The sequence below is a fragment of the Silurus aristotelis genome (genome assembly GCF_946808225.1).
Source record: "Silurus aristotelis genome assembly, chromosome: 21".
Classification (NCBI taxonomy): Eukaryota; Metazoa; Chordata; class Actinopteri; order Siluriformes; family Siluridae; genus Silurus; species Silurus aristotelis.
In genome coordinates this window covers 9,392,438-9,412,261 of record NC_139594.1, presented here as the reverse complement: position 1 = coordinate 9,412,261, position 19,824 = coordinate 9,392,438, and the positions used below count along the sequence as shown (strand labels likewise).

The following is a 19,824-nucleotide window of genomic DNA, read 5'->3' as shown; positions in this document are numbered from 1 at the left end:
GAAAAGTAAAGTCAATCCGAGCATGCTCACTCCGTCTGTAGAGGACGTTTTTGAAAAGGCAGGAAAGTTTTCCAGTGATGGTGCCAAGGCAAAAGGCATAACACAAAAAATTATGGATTTCATTGCCTTTTGAATTGAATTTTCATTTCGGTGCATCCCTAAAATATTATCGTTGGTGTGGCCCTCTGACACAATTCAGGTTTCTCATGTGGCCCCTTGTAAAAATTAATTGCCCACCCCTGGACTAGGAGATTGGAGAGAATTGTGTGTAACAGCTGTTACCCCTAGATGGCAGCAGATCCCAGCAGTGTGCTGAGGGCAAACTAATGCGCCATCATAATATGCTTTTCTAGTTAAGAGTTTATTTGAAATTTACTTTGCAAATCATCTTATACAACGACCATGTGTACCAATTCGGTTACATGTAAATTTCAATAATCCATGAAAATTCAGTAACTCGGCTCAAAGAAGTATGACTTGGAATATTGAGTAACAGTCGGTTTGGTCACACCCTGTGTGCCGCTTGCATTCTATGGAAGCCAATCTATTAGTGAATCCGCCATGTTGGATAGAGTGGGTCGGTCGGTCGATCTCTCTTTCTATCTCTCTCTCTCTCCCCTCACTCACTCACACACACACACACTCACACACAGCTAATACACCGAGCTTTACTACTGGCTAAGCTAGACCACACGGCTACGTGTAGCCCGCCTGTCTGCTCGCTCAATAAACACTAACAGAGACTGGGCAAGTCACTTTCACGAAGTTAAGTACATATTTACAGGCATTCTGACTTTCTATATTTTCCTCTTTTTGGTATATATAAAGGGTGTTATTCCTGAGAAAATACTGCTGAATACTGAAGCTACATCACTGCGAGATTTGGTGAGTTATTGCTTTGTTTTTTTCTGTCTGGTTGTGTGTGTGTGTGTGTGTGTGTGTGTGTGTGTGTGTGTTGATTCCTCGGTTTTGGTGATATCTCCTCAAAGCACCGAGCAGCTCTCCTCACCAGTCAGATCAACTAAATAAGTAAATAAATGAACTAAATATAATTACATTATTGTGTAAACCAGGGTAACTCGGATACTCTTTGTTGATTTGTTATTAGTATTGAGTTAACGCCTTTGGGACAACCGGTTGTCCATGGTTAGCTTTAGAGAGCTAGCGATGTTAGCTCACAAACTCCGACAATAGGCAGTTAGAAACGCTTTACCACAGAGGAATGTATTAGTAATAAATATGCTGCCATTTCATTTATTTGACAAGTTGTTCACTTTTCATATTTATCACGAAGAGACACACCGGTCCGATCCGCTGTAATGTCAGCAACAAGCTAGCAGCAGGAGAACTTTTCTTGCGTTCTCCCCTGCTAGCTTGCTGGCTACGTGTTTACCTAGAAAAAAAACCTAAAATAAACTGACGGGAAGTTGAGGTTTAGCCGCTTTTAATTCGCACAGTCAAACATAGTAACTGAAAGTTTGTCGGAAGTTTTAGTTCTCTTTTGTTCGTGCTGCTTTTTTCCCCCACATATTAAATACGCCTCTGTCCTAGGATTGCTAGCTAACACCAAAGGCTAACTGTAAGTGTGCTAGTATCTTAGCTAGCAAATTGATTGTGTGTGTTGTACAATGGTGTGGAGCGCGTCGTTGTAACCCAGATTAGTATGAATACATTTGGATTTAGTTATTAACGTTTTGTTTATTTGTAGTTTTCTTGGCGTCTTGTAACATTAAATTGATCAGCTGTTGTTAGCAACATTAGCCACACTTATTTATAAGAGCAGCCTACTACTCAGAATAATACTGATCATGTATGGAGAGATTATTAAGAGTTAATTGATATATGTTTGTTTAATGTTAGAGATCTTGATGTGAGTAAATACAAACAACCCGATACTGAAATGACATGTTTAGTGGCTGCAGGCGAGTAAAGTGTCTCGGTTACAGGGCGTTCGGTCCTTTTAAGCTTCGGCTGAATCAGAATAAACAGCCCTGAGTTGTAGATTAGAGGAATAATGCGGTTATATCGTGTCTTTGTGCTAAGGGTTACACACTGAGACACACCCGGATATCTCTTCACTCCATAGTGGGGTGTAGTAAAGATGTTAAGGTTGGAAATCCCTACGGAATGTTTACCTAATGCGAAATATCACGGTGTTTTGTGACTATTTAAAGACTCGAGATATTTCAAAGTATTGCAGATTGGTTGTACTTTCTTTTTAAAATATATTTAAAATCAATCATACAATTAGTCCCATTCAGACACCATTAAATGTACACAAGGACCAGGAGTTATCTACTCTTTAACAGGTAATCCGCTCTGACTTTACCCCACTGTCCAGATCACTCAGATCTGTGTTCCTCTGGGAAAACTACATGCACAATTACCTGCTGTTTAATTCTCAATCTCTGCTTAATAGTCCGATCGTTTTATTCCCGTATATGTATGACAATGATTTTCTCTGCTTATATAAAAAACTAGGTGTTTGACTGCTGCTTGCTGTTTTTCAATCTCGCAGTGCACATATCAGTGACCAAACTCCAGATATAAAGGAACAGTTCTTTTATATCTCAAATCGCCAGCTACTTCTCACCTCCTTCTTCTTCGACTCCCCCCCTTCTCATTGACTCCAGTTCCTAGAAAATACAAACCGGCTTGAAAAACTCATCTCGCTTGTGGTAAATTTATTGCTGTCTGGATGCCAGAGGTTTGTCACTGAGGAGACATGTAAAAATGATTACAGACATCCCTGTGAGAAACGAATCCAATCTGAATGGGGTTATTTATCACCTTGTCGTTATAAGATGAAAGAGTGAGAGAAAGGTGGGGGACCAAAAATATAATTAGTGAGATAGTTCTACTTAGCAAAAAAAAAAAAACAGATGGTTTAGTTCTCAACAGTGATGTTTTACTCTGATTTGGATGTTTATCATATGTGAATGTAACGTGTTTACACAGCGTGCAGTTCTTTTCCCTTTGCAGGATATAGAGGTGTCTTTGGCATGATTTAAGGGTCTGAGGATTGCCAGATATTTGGGGAGTTGCAGCCAGGCACAAACAGGTTCATAATCGCACGAACAAGGAACTTGGTGAAGTAAAGAAAAGAAATCAAGGGTTAAAAGGGAAAAAAAACCCAAATAGAACTTTAATACATTTTAATCAGTTTTTTGAAGGTTGATTTCGAGGTAACTGTCTGATCATACGCAGGGACTAACAATGATTCTGTAGTAACCCTAGTGGTGTGATTAGTGCCTATTACACGTTTCTGTTTCCCACGGTATGATCCTGTTGCTGCCCGTATTGTTTTCAATGACATACGGGAGAAAACATTACGGCATTTAGTTTATAAACCTGATTTGTAGGTTATATGCAAAGGAGCCTGCTGAATTCAGTAAGTGACAGTAAGATGCACAATGAAGCTATTTCTGCTCACAAATGGTAACCATCTGTTAAAACATCCCCATTAGGAGCAGTTGAGTTTACACTAAAGTGAAATACCCGCCTAAGTTAGGAAGACTGGTAATATGAACAGAAATGCACACCCAGATGTGTCTCTGTAATGCTTGTGTGTTGTGCTTCCCTTAAGCTACACTGTTTTTGGATTAGACTGCATTCTGGAATATGTGTTCATGTTGACACACCCACTGCTAATATCATCATTTTGGTAAATACCTTATGTGTTGAATTTGCCTTGAGTGTCAGTCGTGTGGAGTTCTAATGCAATAGTTTTTTTGTCAGTGTTTTCTAAACCCTCCTTTTGTACTCCAACTCTTTTCTGTAATGCACCCATGCAGACATGTTGGCACTTGTCGCAGACATTTTTTGTTCATCAAGTTTGAACTGTATAAGGGCATTTTGTCTTTCACACCTGCGTGTATTTTCGAACGCAGATATCTATTTCAAGTCGGCCATTTTTATTAGCGTTCACTCTGCATTGTTCAAGATCTATTATGTTTGTAGAGCTGCATTTCCAGTTGTCTAGTGTTACCGTAAGGAGGGAAAGCAGCTACTACTAAATATTGAACTACTTGACATGTTAGCGTTTATCAGTGAGCATTTAGGCTCTTCTTTTGATGTCTTAATAAAAATGATTTGCCCCCCTGAATCGTTTCAGAGGTCAAACCAAAATCAGTTTCAAGTGAAACCTTTAACAGAGCTTTGTGGTCTGTGCATTAGATATAAATGCTGGTTGGGTTTTTTTTTTTTTTCGCTTCCCCATTTCTTAACGCTCATGCCACACTTAGATGGATCATGATAAGTGTTATCTAACTGGTCTAATATCAGTAGGCACTGTGTGTCTAACCCATACTCTGAAATTGGAAACTAGTCTTACCTGGTGGGCCGACAGGGTGAGTGAATCCCTGTCAGAATAAAATTTTTATGTAGATTACTTTAGCTCCCTGCCCTGGGCTACACAATAAGCTTATCGTGGCTAAGTGTTTAATCAGTAGCAGCTAGGTGGGAACTAGGCCTGTGTGATATGGATAAAAATAGCAGATCGCAGTTGTGCTGCTACACATTGAGAAAGCGATACGCGTATAGCGGTATGGTAAACGTCGTGATGTCCCAAGGTTAATCTTTGCCCTGTGTGTTTTGAGAAAAACTGTTTAAATCACATAATTTATGTACAATAAACTTGCAGAACACAATACCTGAAATATATTTTCTTGCTCTGTAAATCAAGTTTCTGTAATATCCTTCGGACACATTTTTCTCTATTTAGAAATTTCGATTTATGCACAATATTGTGCTGATCTCTTGATTGTTGTCATTATACAGTTCATCAGGCCTGCAGGCTTCAACTGGTTATCTGTAATATTAATATTAGTTTATGTGTAAGTATGGTTGATGAGTATATGTCTATGAAATGTTGGTGCTTTACCTGCATTTGAAAATTGTATTTGAGTTAAAAACATTTCTTACAACTATAGATAACATATCTACTTTGCTTCTGTGAAATCATAGATTTACTAGCAATAGATGCAACCATTATGACTCGGTGCTTCTCTGTCTTTCCATTCTTATAGATTTAGACAGATCATCTGTGACAGCATTTATTCTGCCCAGCTGTGATGTCATATTGATCTCATTGCCCTCTATGAAAAGGTTTTTATCGTATCTGAGCTTGACTGATGGACATCACAGTAAACTTGTCGCAGGGCACACTCGCTTTTCAACTCCCTGAATTTATTCTGCCTGGTGCTTGGCTTCGTTTCAACACCAGTTACTGAGTTGCCTAGTTATTGGCAAGACTGAGACCTGAGCTGTTCTTTAGTATGGAAGAAGCCACTGTGTCCTTCACTCTCTCACAAACTGTGCCTGTGTGCTCGCTTCCTGAGCCCCCGGTCAGAGTGAGGGCTTCTGCATCTGCATCAGTCGCCCCTCTCTTCCTCTTGTGTGCCGAATCAGTGATTAAAGCAGCAGATGTTTCATTAGGGCCTGTCTTTATTCATGTATATGCAGACTCAGGGATGTTGGGAGGGCGGTGGGAGGAGGGAATCGATGCCGAGGTTGAGCTGTATGGATGCTTGGCAGGAGTCACATTTCACAGATTTTTTATGAATTTAAGACACGCAAAGCATGCAGATTTCGCCTCATGGATCTTAGATAAACTTATTGTTGTCAGTAGGAAAATTAGGATTAAATAGTAGTAAGTAGTAGTAAAAAAAATTTTGAATAGTGGTCTGGTCACTTAAGAAACCATGACTCATAAAATCATGAATAGGCTTGTGACTTTAGAAAAACACACACTCTTATTTTGATGTACTATCTAAATGTAATGAATTTTGTTTCACAGTCCAGTACACAGACAGAAATGGAAAGAACAAAATGATGCAATGACTTTTGGGAAATGAGATGTTTCCTCACATGCTGACGGTGTTGTATTACTGTAAGATGTGTAACATCAACCACATCAGCCATTAATCGACTCGTATTTTTTTTGTCTCAGTAGCATGTACAGCTTTTGTGTGTATGGGTAATGTTTTACTATCTGGATAGGAGCCTACTACACATTCTGTTTAGAACGTGCACAGCTGTGACCTATTTCTGTTTATTCGACTTGGGGGTAATTTTTAACAGTGTGGAAATGCTGGTGCTATCAGTAAATGTGCTTGCTAGACTTGGCTCCATGTGAAAACAAAACAAAGGGCATGACTAAAACATTTTGGACCTAAGATTAGTTTATATGAATTATTAGTCCAGATAATGTTTGCAGAATAAACATAATACAATTTGGTGCAGCTGTGCAGAATATTTAATTCCTTTCGTTCGAAGGTTAATAACCAAGGCTTATTCGGATGTCTTGACTGTGTACTTACCGTCTTGGTTTTGTGTTCCAGGTAATGGAGGAATTCGCCATGCTCACTCCCTGCACTGTGTGGAAATGATTTTAACAGGCACCAACTAACAGAGAGAATATTTTTTATGTGCATTTTGGACTAGTTAAAACCTTTCTGAGCCTGACTTTGAGAGCTTACAGAAGAGGAGTATCTTCTGTTTTTTTTTTTTTTTTTTTTTTCCTTTTTTTTGTTGCAAAATAAAAAAGTATTCTTCCTGCTAAATCGCAAGGATATTAACTCTCAAAACTGCACCATGCCGAGCTCAACGATCCGGAGGCAGATGAAAAATGTGGTCAATAACTATTCAGATGCAGAGAAAAAGGTCAGAGAGGCGACCTCCAACGACCCGTGGGGGCCATCCAGCTCGCTAATGTCTGAGATCTCTGACCTCACATACAACGTGGTGGCCTTTTCTGAGATTATGAGCATGATCTGGAAGAGGCTGAACGATCACGGCAAGAACTGGCGGCACGTGTACAAGGCACTGACACTGCTGGACTACCTGATCAAGACCGGCTCGGAGCGTGTGGCCCTGCAGTGCAAAGAGAACATCTTTGCCATCCAGACTCTTAAAGACTTCCAGTATGTCGACCGTGACGGTAAAGACCAAGGCATCAACGTGAGGGAGAAGTCCAAGCAATTAGTGGTTCTGCTAAAGGACGACGATCGGCTGAAAGGCGAACGCTCGCAGGCCCTTAAGACCAAAGAGCGCATGGCCCAGGTAGCAACCAGTGTCGGCAGCAGCCACCAGATCGGCTTTGGCCGCGGCTCCAGCCAGCCGAACCTCTCCACCAGCTACTCAGAAGAGTACGGCAGGTCTGAGGGCTCACCAGCTTCATATCATGGATGTAAGTTTGTTTGATTCTATATTTTTTCGGTGATGGTGATGTTTAGCCAAATATGGTATGTAAGCTGTGATATTGCAATGCATTATAAACTTGTTTATTGCATTGTAATATATTAACTGTGTATTTACGGTAATTTAATGGTGAGTTAACTGTGGTGAATGGTAGTTAATTATCTAAAGGAAATTAAAAATGAAAGACAGGAAAATGATAATTTGCACTATTTCATGTACTTTGTTGAATTTTTCTCTCTTTTTTTTTTTTTTTTCATGTTTACTGTTTTGGTGGTTTCCATGCAATTCTTCTTTATTATGGCATCACTGTCTCAATAGCAATTAAAGACACTTTGTTAGGGATCAGAAGGTTGGTAGTTTAAGCCTAGTACCACTCTGCTTCCCTGTGATCAAGGCCCTTATCATAGCTGACCTTTGCTGGAGCTGACTTAACATGCTGAAAAAGTGAGGAAACCATTCCACTTTAGTGTCATGCTTAAGAGACAACTATAATTTCTCAACGCTAAATGTAGTTAAGTGATGGAAAATTATGTGTTCGAAGTCATAGATTATGTCACCCAAATAAGGATGGGTTCCCCTTTTGAGTCTGGTTCTTCTCAAGCTTTCTTCCTTATAACATCTAAGGGAGTTTTTCCTTGCCACAGTTGCTACGGCTGCTCATCAGGGACAAATACAAACCATTCACCTTAACTGTAAATTTCTGTAAAGCTGCTTTGAAACAATGTCTGTTGTAAAAAGGACTATAGAAATAAACTTGACTTGATAGATACATTGATAGTTTTTATTTCAAATTAATAAATGAGAGTCCAGGTCAGTTACTATTGTAAAATTCAAGAGCATAAATTGTACTAGCATACTGTTACATTTTGGAGTTGATTTTAAAAATGTGTTAAGGTTGGCAGATGTGTTATTTTAGTATCAGTGTCAATGTCACTGGATATCAGATAAGTGTAATATTCTATAGAGATGATTATATTGCAGAAGTATAATTATATAATAATTATTTCATGTGGTACCGCCCCTGAAAATGTTCCTTTAAAGCTAGGAACGTTAGGCTTTATTAAGTCATTCAGATCTAGCCTAGCTCGGCTGATATATTTAATTAAGTCTATTTCGATTTGACACAAAATGACTAATAGCTGATATATGATTAAACGTTCTAGCCGTTTTAGGATTCAGCTCATGGCGGTGGCTGTGCAATTGGCCTGCTCATGATTTACTGTCCTTGTCTTCTTCAAGGATCCCTGAAGGCTGTAACTGCATGGAGCAATCTTTTTCTCTGGACAATTTAAAAACTGGCACCTTTTGCTTTTTGGATATTTGTCATTTTGTAAGCCCAGCTTCTGTTCTCTGAACGTTCAGAACCATGGCATGCCTTGCATTTCACTCTCCATTTGCTTTACGCTGGTTACAGGAAGCCAGCATTCCCTAATTCCCCAAGGCCCAGTGCACTGCTCTGTGATCCTGTACAGAGGGGAGGAAGACGGATGCATCTCTCTCGCTCGCTCTCTCTCACTCACTTCCTCCTCCCACACACGACTAAATCATTTTATAACTTAACCCAGGGATGTCATACAGAAGAGTTTACTGATAGTGATGAACAGGTGTGGATTACGTCTGAGGGCGGTTTATAGCTTGCAGTAACTTACTGAAGCTCTCTATATTGCCTATCTATTTATTTATTTATTTATTTATTTATTTATTTATTTATTTATTTAGGGGGGGTGTGTGTGTGTGGGGGGGGGTTGTTGCTAGTATAGCATATGAGACAAATCTTTGGTGGGAGTGACCCAGTGTGTTCGTGTTTAGTGTTTCAGCTTGTGTGTTGTTTTTCTCCACCAAACATGCAATATTAAACAGAAGAACAAGCAGCTGAGTCATTAAAATAAAATGGGGGAGGGGGGTGTATAAACCTCCTGTAAGAAAAGCAGAACTGTTAACAGCGGAATGGTTTGCATTCCAGTGGAAATTTCCGGGAATTGTCCTTCTCGAAATTGTGAATGGGCTTTCTGTTAAGTGTAAACCACATTTCAACAGGTTGTATTTGATTAGGACATTTTGGTGCACAAATAAGGATAAACAGCTGGATGTCATTTGGCAACCAGATATGATTTTAGATGGCTGTGTTGTTTAATCAGAGGAGGAAAAAATAGTAGTGGATTTGATAAATGATTAAATTAAATCTTTAGCCTGATTGCAGTGTGTAAAGTTGGTGCAGATATAGTTTACTGGTATGTGATCTGGCATGCGTTGTGGTCAGGGGTTTTGTGTGTTCTGGGAAAGATCAAACTTTTTTTTTTGGTGTCATAGAGCATCCATGTGCAAACTTTGGCCCCCATTCTTGTTACACTGTAGTTGCTTAATAGTGTTTGGAAATTTGGGTGTGTGTAAATATAGCAATAAAATAATACATTTGAGAATTAACATGGTTAAATTGCTGATTGCAGTAGAGGTTTTGTTTTGATGTTCTTCGGTATTAATTAGATTTCAGTTCATGGTTAGTGGTGTGTGTGTGTGTGTGTGTGTGTGTGTGTGTGTGTGTGTGTGTGTGTGTGTGTGTGTGTGTGTGTGTGTGTGTGTGTGTTTCTCTAATGGAACTGCAGATGGAAATGTCTTGAACAATTTCCATCTGTCACGCAATTGACTTCCAGGCAAGTCTCTTAAAAAAAAAAAAAAAAAAAAAATATATATATATATATATATATATATATATATATATATATATATATATATATATATATATATATATATAAATATATAAAAATGTGGTTTTCTATCTGCAATCATTCCATTTTGTTTAAGTGTAAGTACAGAACTAATTTCAATATGAATCAGTGTACTGCCTTGCTAATTATACTGATTCATATCAGAGCTCACAAACTAGGCCCAGGAGCTCCCCATCACCCAACACTGGAAAAAACCATTTCAGCTAAAATTGGCAAAGCACTTTGGTGAGTTGGTAGGTTCCACACTCCCACTACAGCAATGCGTCAACCCTTTACGTTAAGGTTCGTTTCATTCTAAACAGACTTCTGACTCCTTTATAAAAGTCATTTTTCACAACCAAGGCGTTCAAACGATGCGCCCACTTCCACTGTGATTTATTATAGCATGGAAACCAGGGGTCGGTTTGGCTAACATCCTCCTACAGTTGTACACAGACTGAAAGCTCAGGGCTTTCAGAAGTTCAGTTTGGTCAGTTTTTAGATACGGTTGTGATGAAGCATAATGAGTCCTCAACATTATTGATCCGTCTCTGCTTATGGAGGTGCCAGGCTGCTCAGCTGACTGCATTAAGTGAGTCATGTTTACATCCTTTCCCCATTAAGACAGGCACAGAAAGTAGATTATGATGTAATATGGGACGTTGCAATAATCCACATACACATTTCCTCATTCATCTCACCTCTGCCCCAGTGCCGCTCGGAGATTCTCATCATTATCCAGGTCCCTGTATTCATGAAACTGAGAAACTGTGATTCGCTGCCTCATCAATCACCATTCCTCCTTTGATATTAGAAATTTTTAATCGCATTTGTTTATGTAATAATACAGATTGAATAAATCTGATTACTAAAATAAGATTGTCCCTCTAATAAACTCATTTCTAATCCTGTCCATCTTCATCACTTCCAATCAAAATCTCAGCATCTTCAGCTCAGCTACCTCCAGCTCCACCTCCTGTCTTTTACTCAATGCTACTGTCTAAACCATATAACATCGCAGGTCTCACCACAGTCCTATAAACTTTCCCTTTCACTTTTGCAGACACTCTTCTATCACAAATCACTCCTGCCACACTTTTCTTCACTTCTCTGACACACTCTCCATTATTATGCACTATTGACCCCAATGACCTAAACTCCTCCACCTTTACCATCTTTTCTCCCTGCAAACACACCACTCAACTGCCCTTCCTCTCATTCATACACATGTACTCTGTCTTACTCCTACTCACTTTCATTCCCATTCTCTCCAGCGCATACCTCCACCTCTCCAGGCTCTTCTGCTCACTACTCTCACCACAAACCACAATATCATCCGCAAAACATCATAATCCACAAAGACTCCTGTCTGACCTCGTCTGTCAACTTGTCCATCACCACTGCAAACAGGAAAGGGTTTAGAGCCGATCCTTGATGCAGTCCAAACGCCACCTTGGACTAATCTGTCATTTCTACTGCACACTTTACTGCTGTCACACTTTACTGCTGTCACACTGTCCTCACACATGTCCGGCACCACCCTCACATACTTCTCAGACACACCTGACTTCTTCATACAATACAACTCCTCCTCTCTCTGCACCCTGTACTTCTCTATCAACATTCTCAAAGCTAATAAGGTGTCTCTGGTGCTCTTCTTCGTCATGAAACCATACTGTTGCTCAAAGATTGTCACCTCTTCCCTCAGCCTGGCTTCCACTACTCTTTCCCATAACTTCACAGTGTGACTGATCAAGCTCCTTCACAGCTCAGTCTTTCTGAGTCGCCAATCGGTACAAAAAAACATTTCAATCTTTTTAGCTGGAATACTTTTTGCAATTAATTATGTGTTACTTTGAAGACTTAATTTTATGTATACTGCATTTTTCTATTATGATTTAGAGTGAAAAAATTCCACAGTTATATTTTAGATATTCAAAATCCATCTGTGTGATCAGCTGTTTAGGTAAATTAGGCAAGAAAATTTAACTTTGAATTTGAACTCCCTCCTAACCATTTCACCATTTTCAAAGCAAACCATATCGTGATACGAATTGAGATCGGTTTACTGTCCAGAATTGTCAGGAAGTAAATGGATCAGGAGAACTGATGGTCAGAGGCTTTATGGATTGGAAACTTGCATCCTATCGATCACTGCCACTTAACTGTCAGACAGCTTGGAATAATGAGAGGGCTTTAAAAGGTTGGAGTCGCACCACAAATATTTACCTCTGTTCTGCGTTGCCCTGAAATGATGCTATTATTAATCTTAGTCATCCTGATAACGTCAGGGGGAAAAAGTACTTTAATCAGACCACAGATCTGTAAAAAAAAAACCATGGTGAGATGCGGTTATTTAATTTTTTATCAGCATTTCCATCTTATTTCTCCAAAATTATAGGCTTTATAGTAAATGGTTAAATGTTTACCTCACCAATATGCTAAAAGGGAATTTGCAACAGGTTCACAAGATGTTATAAATTTTCTTATGAAACACTGCGTTCAAATTTTTCAATACATGTAAAATTGTCATTCCAAGTCCTCCCTTTATTTTATACCTGTTTGTCCTTTGTGACTTTGAGCATAGCACTATCAGCACAATCTAATGAATTATAATATTTTTTAAATATTTTATATATATATATATATATATATATATATATATATATATATATATATATATATATATATATATATATATATATATATATATATATATATTCTGGCATTTTAAAAAGCTCTAAAACGTTGTCTATATGACTGACATTTACTGCTAATGGTAGCAGTTGATGCATCAGATATTCCAAGCATGTAGACTTGTAAGTCAGTGGTGAAAAATAGTACTTAACACTCCTTCTCCCTTCTTCACGTCATTGCTTTTTTTTTTTTTTTTTGATGACTTGTACCTTTTCCATCAAAGGTGACGTGGCCTTCAGAGGCACGCCCCAGATGTTGCTGAATGTATTTGTGTGTTGTGCCCCCCCCCCCCCCCCACCCCCCTTTTCAGCCACATCCCCCAATGCGTCATCGGAGCTAGAGCAGGCCCGACCACAGACGAGTGGCGAGGAGGAGTTACAGCTGCAGCTCGCCCTGGCTATGAGCAGAGAGGCAGCAGAGCAGGTGTGGCATATGGTCATATCACCTTTTTTGCCAGACAAACGTTACAGCAAGCCTAAAATATTTATTTTTATTTCCAGTCCCCTTAACACATCACCTAGGTTCTATTTGTTCAAATTTGTATAATTGATTTTATATTTAATTCAATAGAATAAAAGGGGAGCATGCTTAGAATAGTAGTACTGTATTTTAAGCTATTAGCATTCTCGATCTGGTTTAAATATGTCTTGACAACATGGCACTGAACAATAAGGTCATTTAGACCTTTCTCTGGGCACCACTGTGTAAATAAATTAGCTAATCTGTGAGTTATTTTTAGTGCTTTTTTATTTTGTACATACTTATGCAGTAGTGCCTTGGTAAGTTCAGAAGGGTTTTGTGTATACAATGACAGGCTGAACTTGTGGCACTTGAATTTTTGGCACCAAACACCAATAGTCAAATAGCCTTACTTCAGTATAAATTTCATTTTGTAAGACTGCCTTAAGTGCTTGAGGTTGTGTCTTAAAGAAAGAGAGAAAAAAAAAGGGCAACGCGGCCTCCCCATGTGCAAGCTTTCGCTTTCTCCTGATTAGAGATTATACCAAAAATGCAGAGCTCACATTTCTTTTACCGGTGGAACCAAGCCAACCCAGGAATATTGTTCAGATACAGAGTACAAATTAGAGTGGAAGCATTGCAACCGCAAGTGTATTCACTGTTCCAAATCCCAGTTATGAAAGTGATAAAGTGATTCCAATAGATGGGAATGGATGGGAAGTGTCGTGTTTCCTCTAACTCTGGAATCGTTGTAAGGTTTGTCCATAGTTAGTGCTCTAAGAGCAGTGTACAGGAAGTGTGTCTGTGCCTGGACATCTGGGATAAATTTCCTCATGAAAATGTGAGACAGGCCCTGCTGGTGGCTCAAACTGAGGAGGGGCTGTTTAGAGCAGGATGTGCGCTTTAGGAGGTTCCTGCTGTCGGGACAGCTTTTTTTGCCACGCTTTGGCCTGGCAGTATGCGGACTCCTTGGTTGTTTCTCCTGCAACACCTGCATTTGCACATTATCTCCTTTTAGAGCTCCTTATCTAAAATTATAGAATATTTTACATTTATGATGTATGAATGCTTTTGAGTTGCTTCTTCCTTTTAAGACTTCCTCATACCAGCCGTCATGTGAGTCATGATTTTCATGTACAAAATATTTTGACCATATTTGCAGCTGAAGCAAAAAACAAAAATCCAGTCTTTTGTTACCCTTCTGACTTTTAGACTGCTTCCTTTATTTGCCTCCTTGTATAATAGTTTAGATGGGGGTGGGGAAGGTTGGTTGGGTGTGCCCTATCTGACCATCAGCCTTAAGTGCTATACAAATAGAAATGATTCATGTTTTATTCAGGATGGCTTAGGTGATGCAGATACAATGAAGAAAACATTTTGAATGTATTGTAGACTGTATATAACACATGTAGCATGATGTCACTGTGTATTTCCTTAGGAGGAGAGGATGCGCCGCGGGGATGACTTGCGGCTCCAGATGGCTCTGGAGGAGAGCCGTAAAGACACTGTGAAAGGCCCCAAAAAGAAGAAAGAGGTAGGTGCTGTGTTCCTGGATTCAATGAGAGCTTGATGACTCATCAGCCACTCACTCTTGTTTGGAGCTAATGCATTTCCACCCATCATGTTCTGGAATTGCATTATCTCTAATACTCTTTCTGGCAGTAGGTTTAAGCTTAACTATAAATGCTTTTGCATACTATTTCAATTGATGCTTTTCTCTCCTGTTTTTTTTGCGGACTTGCTCAATGTCTTGTAAGTATCTGTACAAAAGCCTAGTAGTGTAGTGAAAGTTTAAGCTGCTTTTTCAGTAGCAGATCCGAGATATAAGATCTAACTGTGTGTGTGTGTGTGTGTGTGTGTGTGTGTGTGTGTGTGTGTGTGTGTGTGTGTGTGTGTGTGTGTGTGTGTGTGTGTGTGTGTGTGTGTGTGTGTGTGTGTGTGTGTCAGCCTCAGTCGTCTTTGCTGAATCTGATGGATGCAGTCCCTGGTGGTCCTGTTGACCCTTGGGGAGCAGGGGCAGGTGGAGCACCACCAGCAGCAGCAGCCCCTGCCTCAGACCCCTGGCAAAGCTATGGTAAACCTGGGTCACTCAGTCCTCCATTAATTCTGTCACTCTTTATATCTTAATATATTATCTTTTGCCTTAACTCGTTGTCTCAGTTTCTTTCAATCCCTTAGTATTGTATTCTTCTTCCACCCGGTGTGTTACTGGTGTGGTGTTTGAGAAATGCAGCCAGGCTGGTAGTAGTGCATTCCTGTGTGCTCTAAAACAAAGGGGCTCACTATGCAGATACGCAGGTGGAGCACCCAGTGTTCCTACCAACAGATCCGTTTCCTCTGCTTTCTATCTCAGCTGCCTTATTCAGAGGCAGTGTTCTGGATAAATGTTAATGGAGCTAACAAACACCCAGCCTCTATCTGCATCTTTATGCATCCATAAAAAAGGAAAAGGAGTTATAGTGAATTACGATTACAATTATATATATATATATATATATAGTAGCAGAGAATAATTAATTATCTCGCAAACTATCAGCTGTAACTGCTACACAGGATTGTGGGATATAAACACATTAGTTAATTCTGCAGGTATCTTTTGAATGCATGATTTTTTGATTTAAGTAAACATTTTACATTTGTTAGAGCAAAGAACATGCATATAACTCAGCATTTGTTTCGCTTAGTGCTGTTAAATATGAATTTCAATTTAGCCCCAAACACGCTCCAAAACAGCCAATGGTTGCTGCCGGTGGAGGTGTTTAGTTGTTTTGAAGTGTCGGTGTTCCATCACTGCTGTCTTTTGTGTTTTGTCCCTAGTCCTCTAAGAACAATCTTGAATAATGTTTGTGTGTGCATGTGTGCGTGCAGGTAGTGCCACTAAGCCAGCAGCTCCTGTGGATCCCTGGGGTCTGTCAGCTTCTACAGCATCAGTCTCCCCCATTAAGAACAGTGACCCCTGGGCGTCAAGCTCTGCTCCTGCAGGGGCTGATCCGTGGGGCTCAGGGCCTGCCACTCGTCCCAAAGCCCCTGGTCCAGGTAAACACACACAAACATACACACATTCAAACCTCCTCACACACAAGAAACAAGCATCTTTTTATGTGCCTAGCCAGTAAGAATTTTCCCCCCAGTTGTTCACTTGCACTTTCAATTTAAAGTGGTAAAAAATTTTTTATTTTTTATCTCAACCAATTATAAGTTAAGCAGTGTGACTGAATGTGATGAAAGTTCTTGTTTGACCCAAAGCCTATGAATTATTATTTTTTTTTGTAATAGGCTCTTTTGATCTCTTCTCCACATCAAATGGTACCTCTAGGGATGACCTAGAGGATTTTGACAGTCTTCGCTCTTCATTGATGTCAGGTATGACACTCATTGATTTATTGTGGATAATCTTTTTATTCCTATTTATTTCTTTTTAACCATGTAATCAGTAAGCCTTGTGCTGACTAAAGATAAATTGTATGCTTTTAAAGGTGGTGGTAAAGGAAGTTCAGTTATGGCCTTACAGACTAGCAAGTCTGCCAGCCCTGACCTGTTTGACTTGCAGTCAAGTGCCGCAACCAGAAAAACCCCTGAGTCCTTCCTGGGTCCTAATGCAGCCCTGGTAAACTTGGATTCACTGATTACGAAGTCTGCTCAACCAGCTCCTGTTTCTAATCCTTTTCTTGCTGGAGGTATGTTTCATAAATAATTTATACCTGTTGCATTTAAAGTGTGTAATTTAGTTAGGATTTATGGCTCAGACACTATTTATGCTATTAAAAACCGTACATGCATTAAATTTCTGTCTAGTAAATTTCAAAGAAATTCTCTTCATGTTACTATTTGAAATCAGATTGGGCTTACTATGTTTCTCTCTCTGGTAACTACTTTTAGGAGCCGCTCCTGCCCCTCCAGCTCAGGTCAACCCGTTCCAGGTTAACCAGCCACAGCCACCCACTCTCAATCAAATGAGAGTAAGCCCCATGATGGGTCTCTCAGGCCAGGGATTCGGCAGCCTGGCCCAGAGAAGCAATGAACCCATGCCTTTGTCATCTCTGCCCCCTGCTGGTGCTGTGGGCATGGGGCCTATGGGTGGCATAACCCCTATTGCTCCCATGGGCCAAATGATGCCAAGCATGGGAATGCCATCTACCTTGTCAATGCCGCAGCCGCTTATGAGCCGTGTGCTGCCACCTACAAGCACTGCAGCTCAGGCTGCTGGCCCAACTAATCCCTTCCTGTTGTGAGGAACAATATAGGCTTTCGTTGCCTGTCTCCCCCTCCTGGCTCCTTTCCTATAGTATGGGCAGCATACTGTTGTGTTTCCCAAACCAATGTGCTATTTTGAGACTTTCTGGAGTAGCAGTGGTGTTTACAGTTTTTACATTGGCAGGAGATGCCGTCTTTGGCGGTAGGTACCATTGAGTGATTGGTATTTTATTTTTCTAAATTTACTCGAATGGACTGCCAGCGATTGATTACTGTGTCTTTAGGTGTGACTTTCTCACCACTCTTAGTCTACGGTTACTTTCTAAAAGACAGCCTTGTATTTAAAGGCGTTCTGATTTTTAAATTTGCTTTGGATGCTCATTTTCTTAAGGGAGGCTTAAAAAATTCTGCTTTCTCTTGTTTCATTTTCTAATTTTTAGTATTTTCAAGCTGTATAATTGCAAAAAGCTAACCCGTTTTAATCAAAACAGCCTATATGTTCTTCCCGGTGCAAATACACTATGTGTATTTTACAGTAGGTTATAAGTAGACACATTTTAGAGGACACTATCAGTTTACATGGTAATAATTTTGATGTTCTAAGCAGGGATTTTGCACACACTCTTCGTTATTGTTTTTGTTTTGACTGTTGGCTCACCGTTAGTCCTTAGCTTGACTATGATCAACTTTTTTTTTTTTTTTTTTTTTTTTTTAAATAGAAGAATGCATGAGACATGGAGAGTGGTTTAAAATCGAATGCATTGAAAGACGAATTCGTAGTGGAGTGGTGGGGATTTGCAAAATGTGGAATTGGCTACCATATCATACCATGCCTTGACTTTTATACCAAATCTTTGTGACACTTTTGAGCTTGTGGATTGGTTGTATGGGCTGATTCAGTTCATTACAGTTCATTAGTGCTGCAGAGGTTACTCTTCAAACGGCTTCGCACCCTGTCCTTGTTATGACTGCTTGATAGAGCTAATAAATGAGCAAATCAATACTAACGAGTAGTATTTAGTAGCTAGTTATTAAAAGACTCAAGAAATGTTTCAGATTAGTGTCAGTGATCTTGTTGGTTTGTGTGCGATGGTGGTAATATTTGACAGAACAAAGGGAACTGGGAGGATCATGTTTCAGTACTATTTACTGTTAACAATATAACTAATCACTTTTACCCAGTGCAATCAGTTTATATCACATACATTTATAAATAGTAAAATATTTATCGGTGCTTTCCATTACAGCAACTCCAGGGTTTGTATGGGAAACTGACACAAGGTTTATTTGATGGGTGGGGGGTTTCTGAAATAGGCCTGTGTGCGAGTGTTTTTCTTTTCTTTTTGGTTTGTGCTTGCTTTTTTGAGCATTGGTGTTAAACTACATCTGATTAACATAAAAGCATTACTATGTAGCAATGGGACGTTCTTTTGGTGAAAGCAAATTTATGGCAAAATATACCCAAAAGATGAGAACTTGCTCTCTCTGATTCCTTGGTTCGTATCAGACAATGCATACACCTGCTTTGCAATGTGGATATTATTTCTTACGGTCAAACATCCACTACATGTTCATGCATGCTTACTATGAACTTGCTTATGAACTTATAAATCTAATGATTTACAGACTTTCTCATATTGGGTTACGCTTTTTTTTTTATTTTATTTATTTTTTTTTTTTTAAGCCCATTAGAACACCACCCAACAAGCACAAGATTGCAATTTTCTGTCCAGTTGTAGTTACCAAAGTTGTAGTGCTTTTGCTGTATTAAAGAGCAGCTGTTGTAGTTTTATAACGCAATTGTGTAGATTCACTTTTTTTGTTTTGCCCAAGTGTCAGTGTTCATGATTTCAGTTGACTCAGCTATAGAAATGTGCTGTCTTGAACTGTCCTCTTCATTTGGGACCTCTACTGGAGAGTCTGTGGTAGTACTGCCTGAGCACAGCCGTGTATTAAAGCCTGGGTGTGTTCATTCTCGTAAAATCTGCATCCATCCTCAGGCAATCAGGGAAAGACAGCTTTAAAATGTGCGTTTTGCTTGTGATGGACGTGACGGTTGATGCAGGTGCTGATCCCGTGAAATCAGACTTCTTGCTGACGAACATCAAATACACAATTGGTTATGGGAAAAAAAATTTTGCTAGCTAAGCAAACGATCATTGCCAGTAACATCGTCCTGTTTCATTTTGCTGTTACTGACTGTGTATCACTCACTTTTCTGTTACTTTGTACTTTATTATGCATTTATTGTGGTGGACTAACCTCATAAACGTGCATAAACTCCTTTACTTTCTCATGTTATATATATTTACCATACTGTCTCATGTTACTGGGAGCAGGCTGCTTTTTATGAATGTGCTCAACCTGTTGGCATTATAACTGTATAATATAATTTATCATTTGTTCTATTGTAACATATTGTTCTCTCTTATTTCTGTGTAATGCTTTTGTAGGAAAGTCACATGAAATTTTAAATGCCATCTAAATCGCAGCAGAGTGATTTAAGGACCCAGTTGCAATGGTAAAAAAATAAACTGTATCACTGACATTGGATTAAGAGTTGTTTGTT

At 39.4% G+C, this 19,824-nt stretch overlaps 1 protein-coding gene across 2 annotated transcripts; it reads left to right on the top strand.

Moving 5' to 3' along the window:
• Positions 1-552: 552 nt before the first annotated feature.
• On the top strand, positions 553-19,801 carry epn2 (epsin 2). Of its 2 annotated transcripts, none has more exons than XM_083524691.1 (9): positions 553-885; positions 6,342-7,189; positions 12,913-13,025; positions 14,500-14,595; positions 15,009-15,135; positions 15,930-16,097; positions 16,338-16,424; positions 16,538-16,738; positions 16,941-19,801. In XM_083524691.1, the coding sequence occupies exons 2-9, from the start codon at positions 6,595-6,597 to the stop codon at positions 17,291-17,293; spliced, it is 1,740 nt and encodes a 579-aa protein (XP_083380817.1). In that variant the 5' UTR covers positions 553-885; positions 6,342-6,594; the 3' UTR covers positions 17,294-19,801. The 2 variants fall into 2 exon arrangements, with proteins under 2 accessions (XP_083380817.1, XP_083380818.1); XM_083524692.1 differs by lacking the exon at positions 553-885 and adding an exon at positions 5,803-5,890.
• The last annotated feature ends 23 nt before the right edge of the window (positions 19,802-19,824 follow it).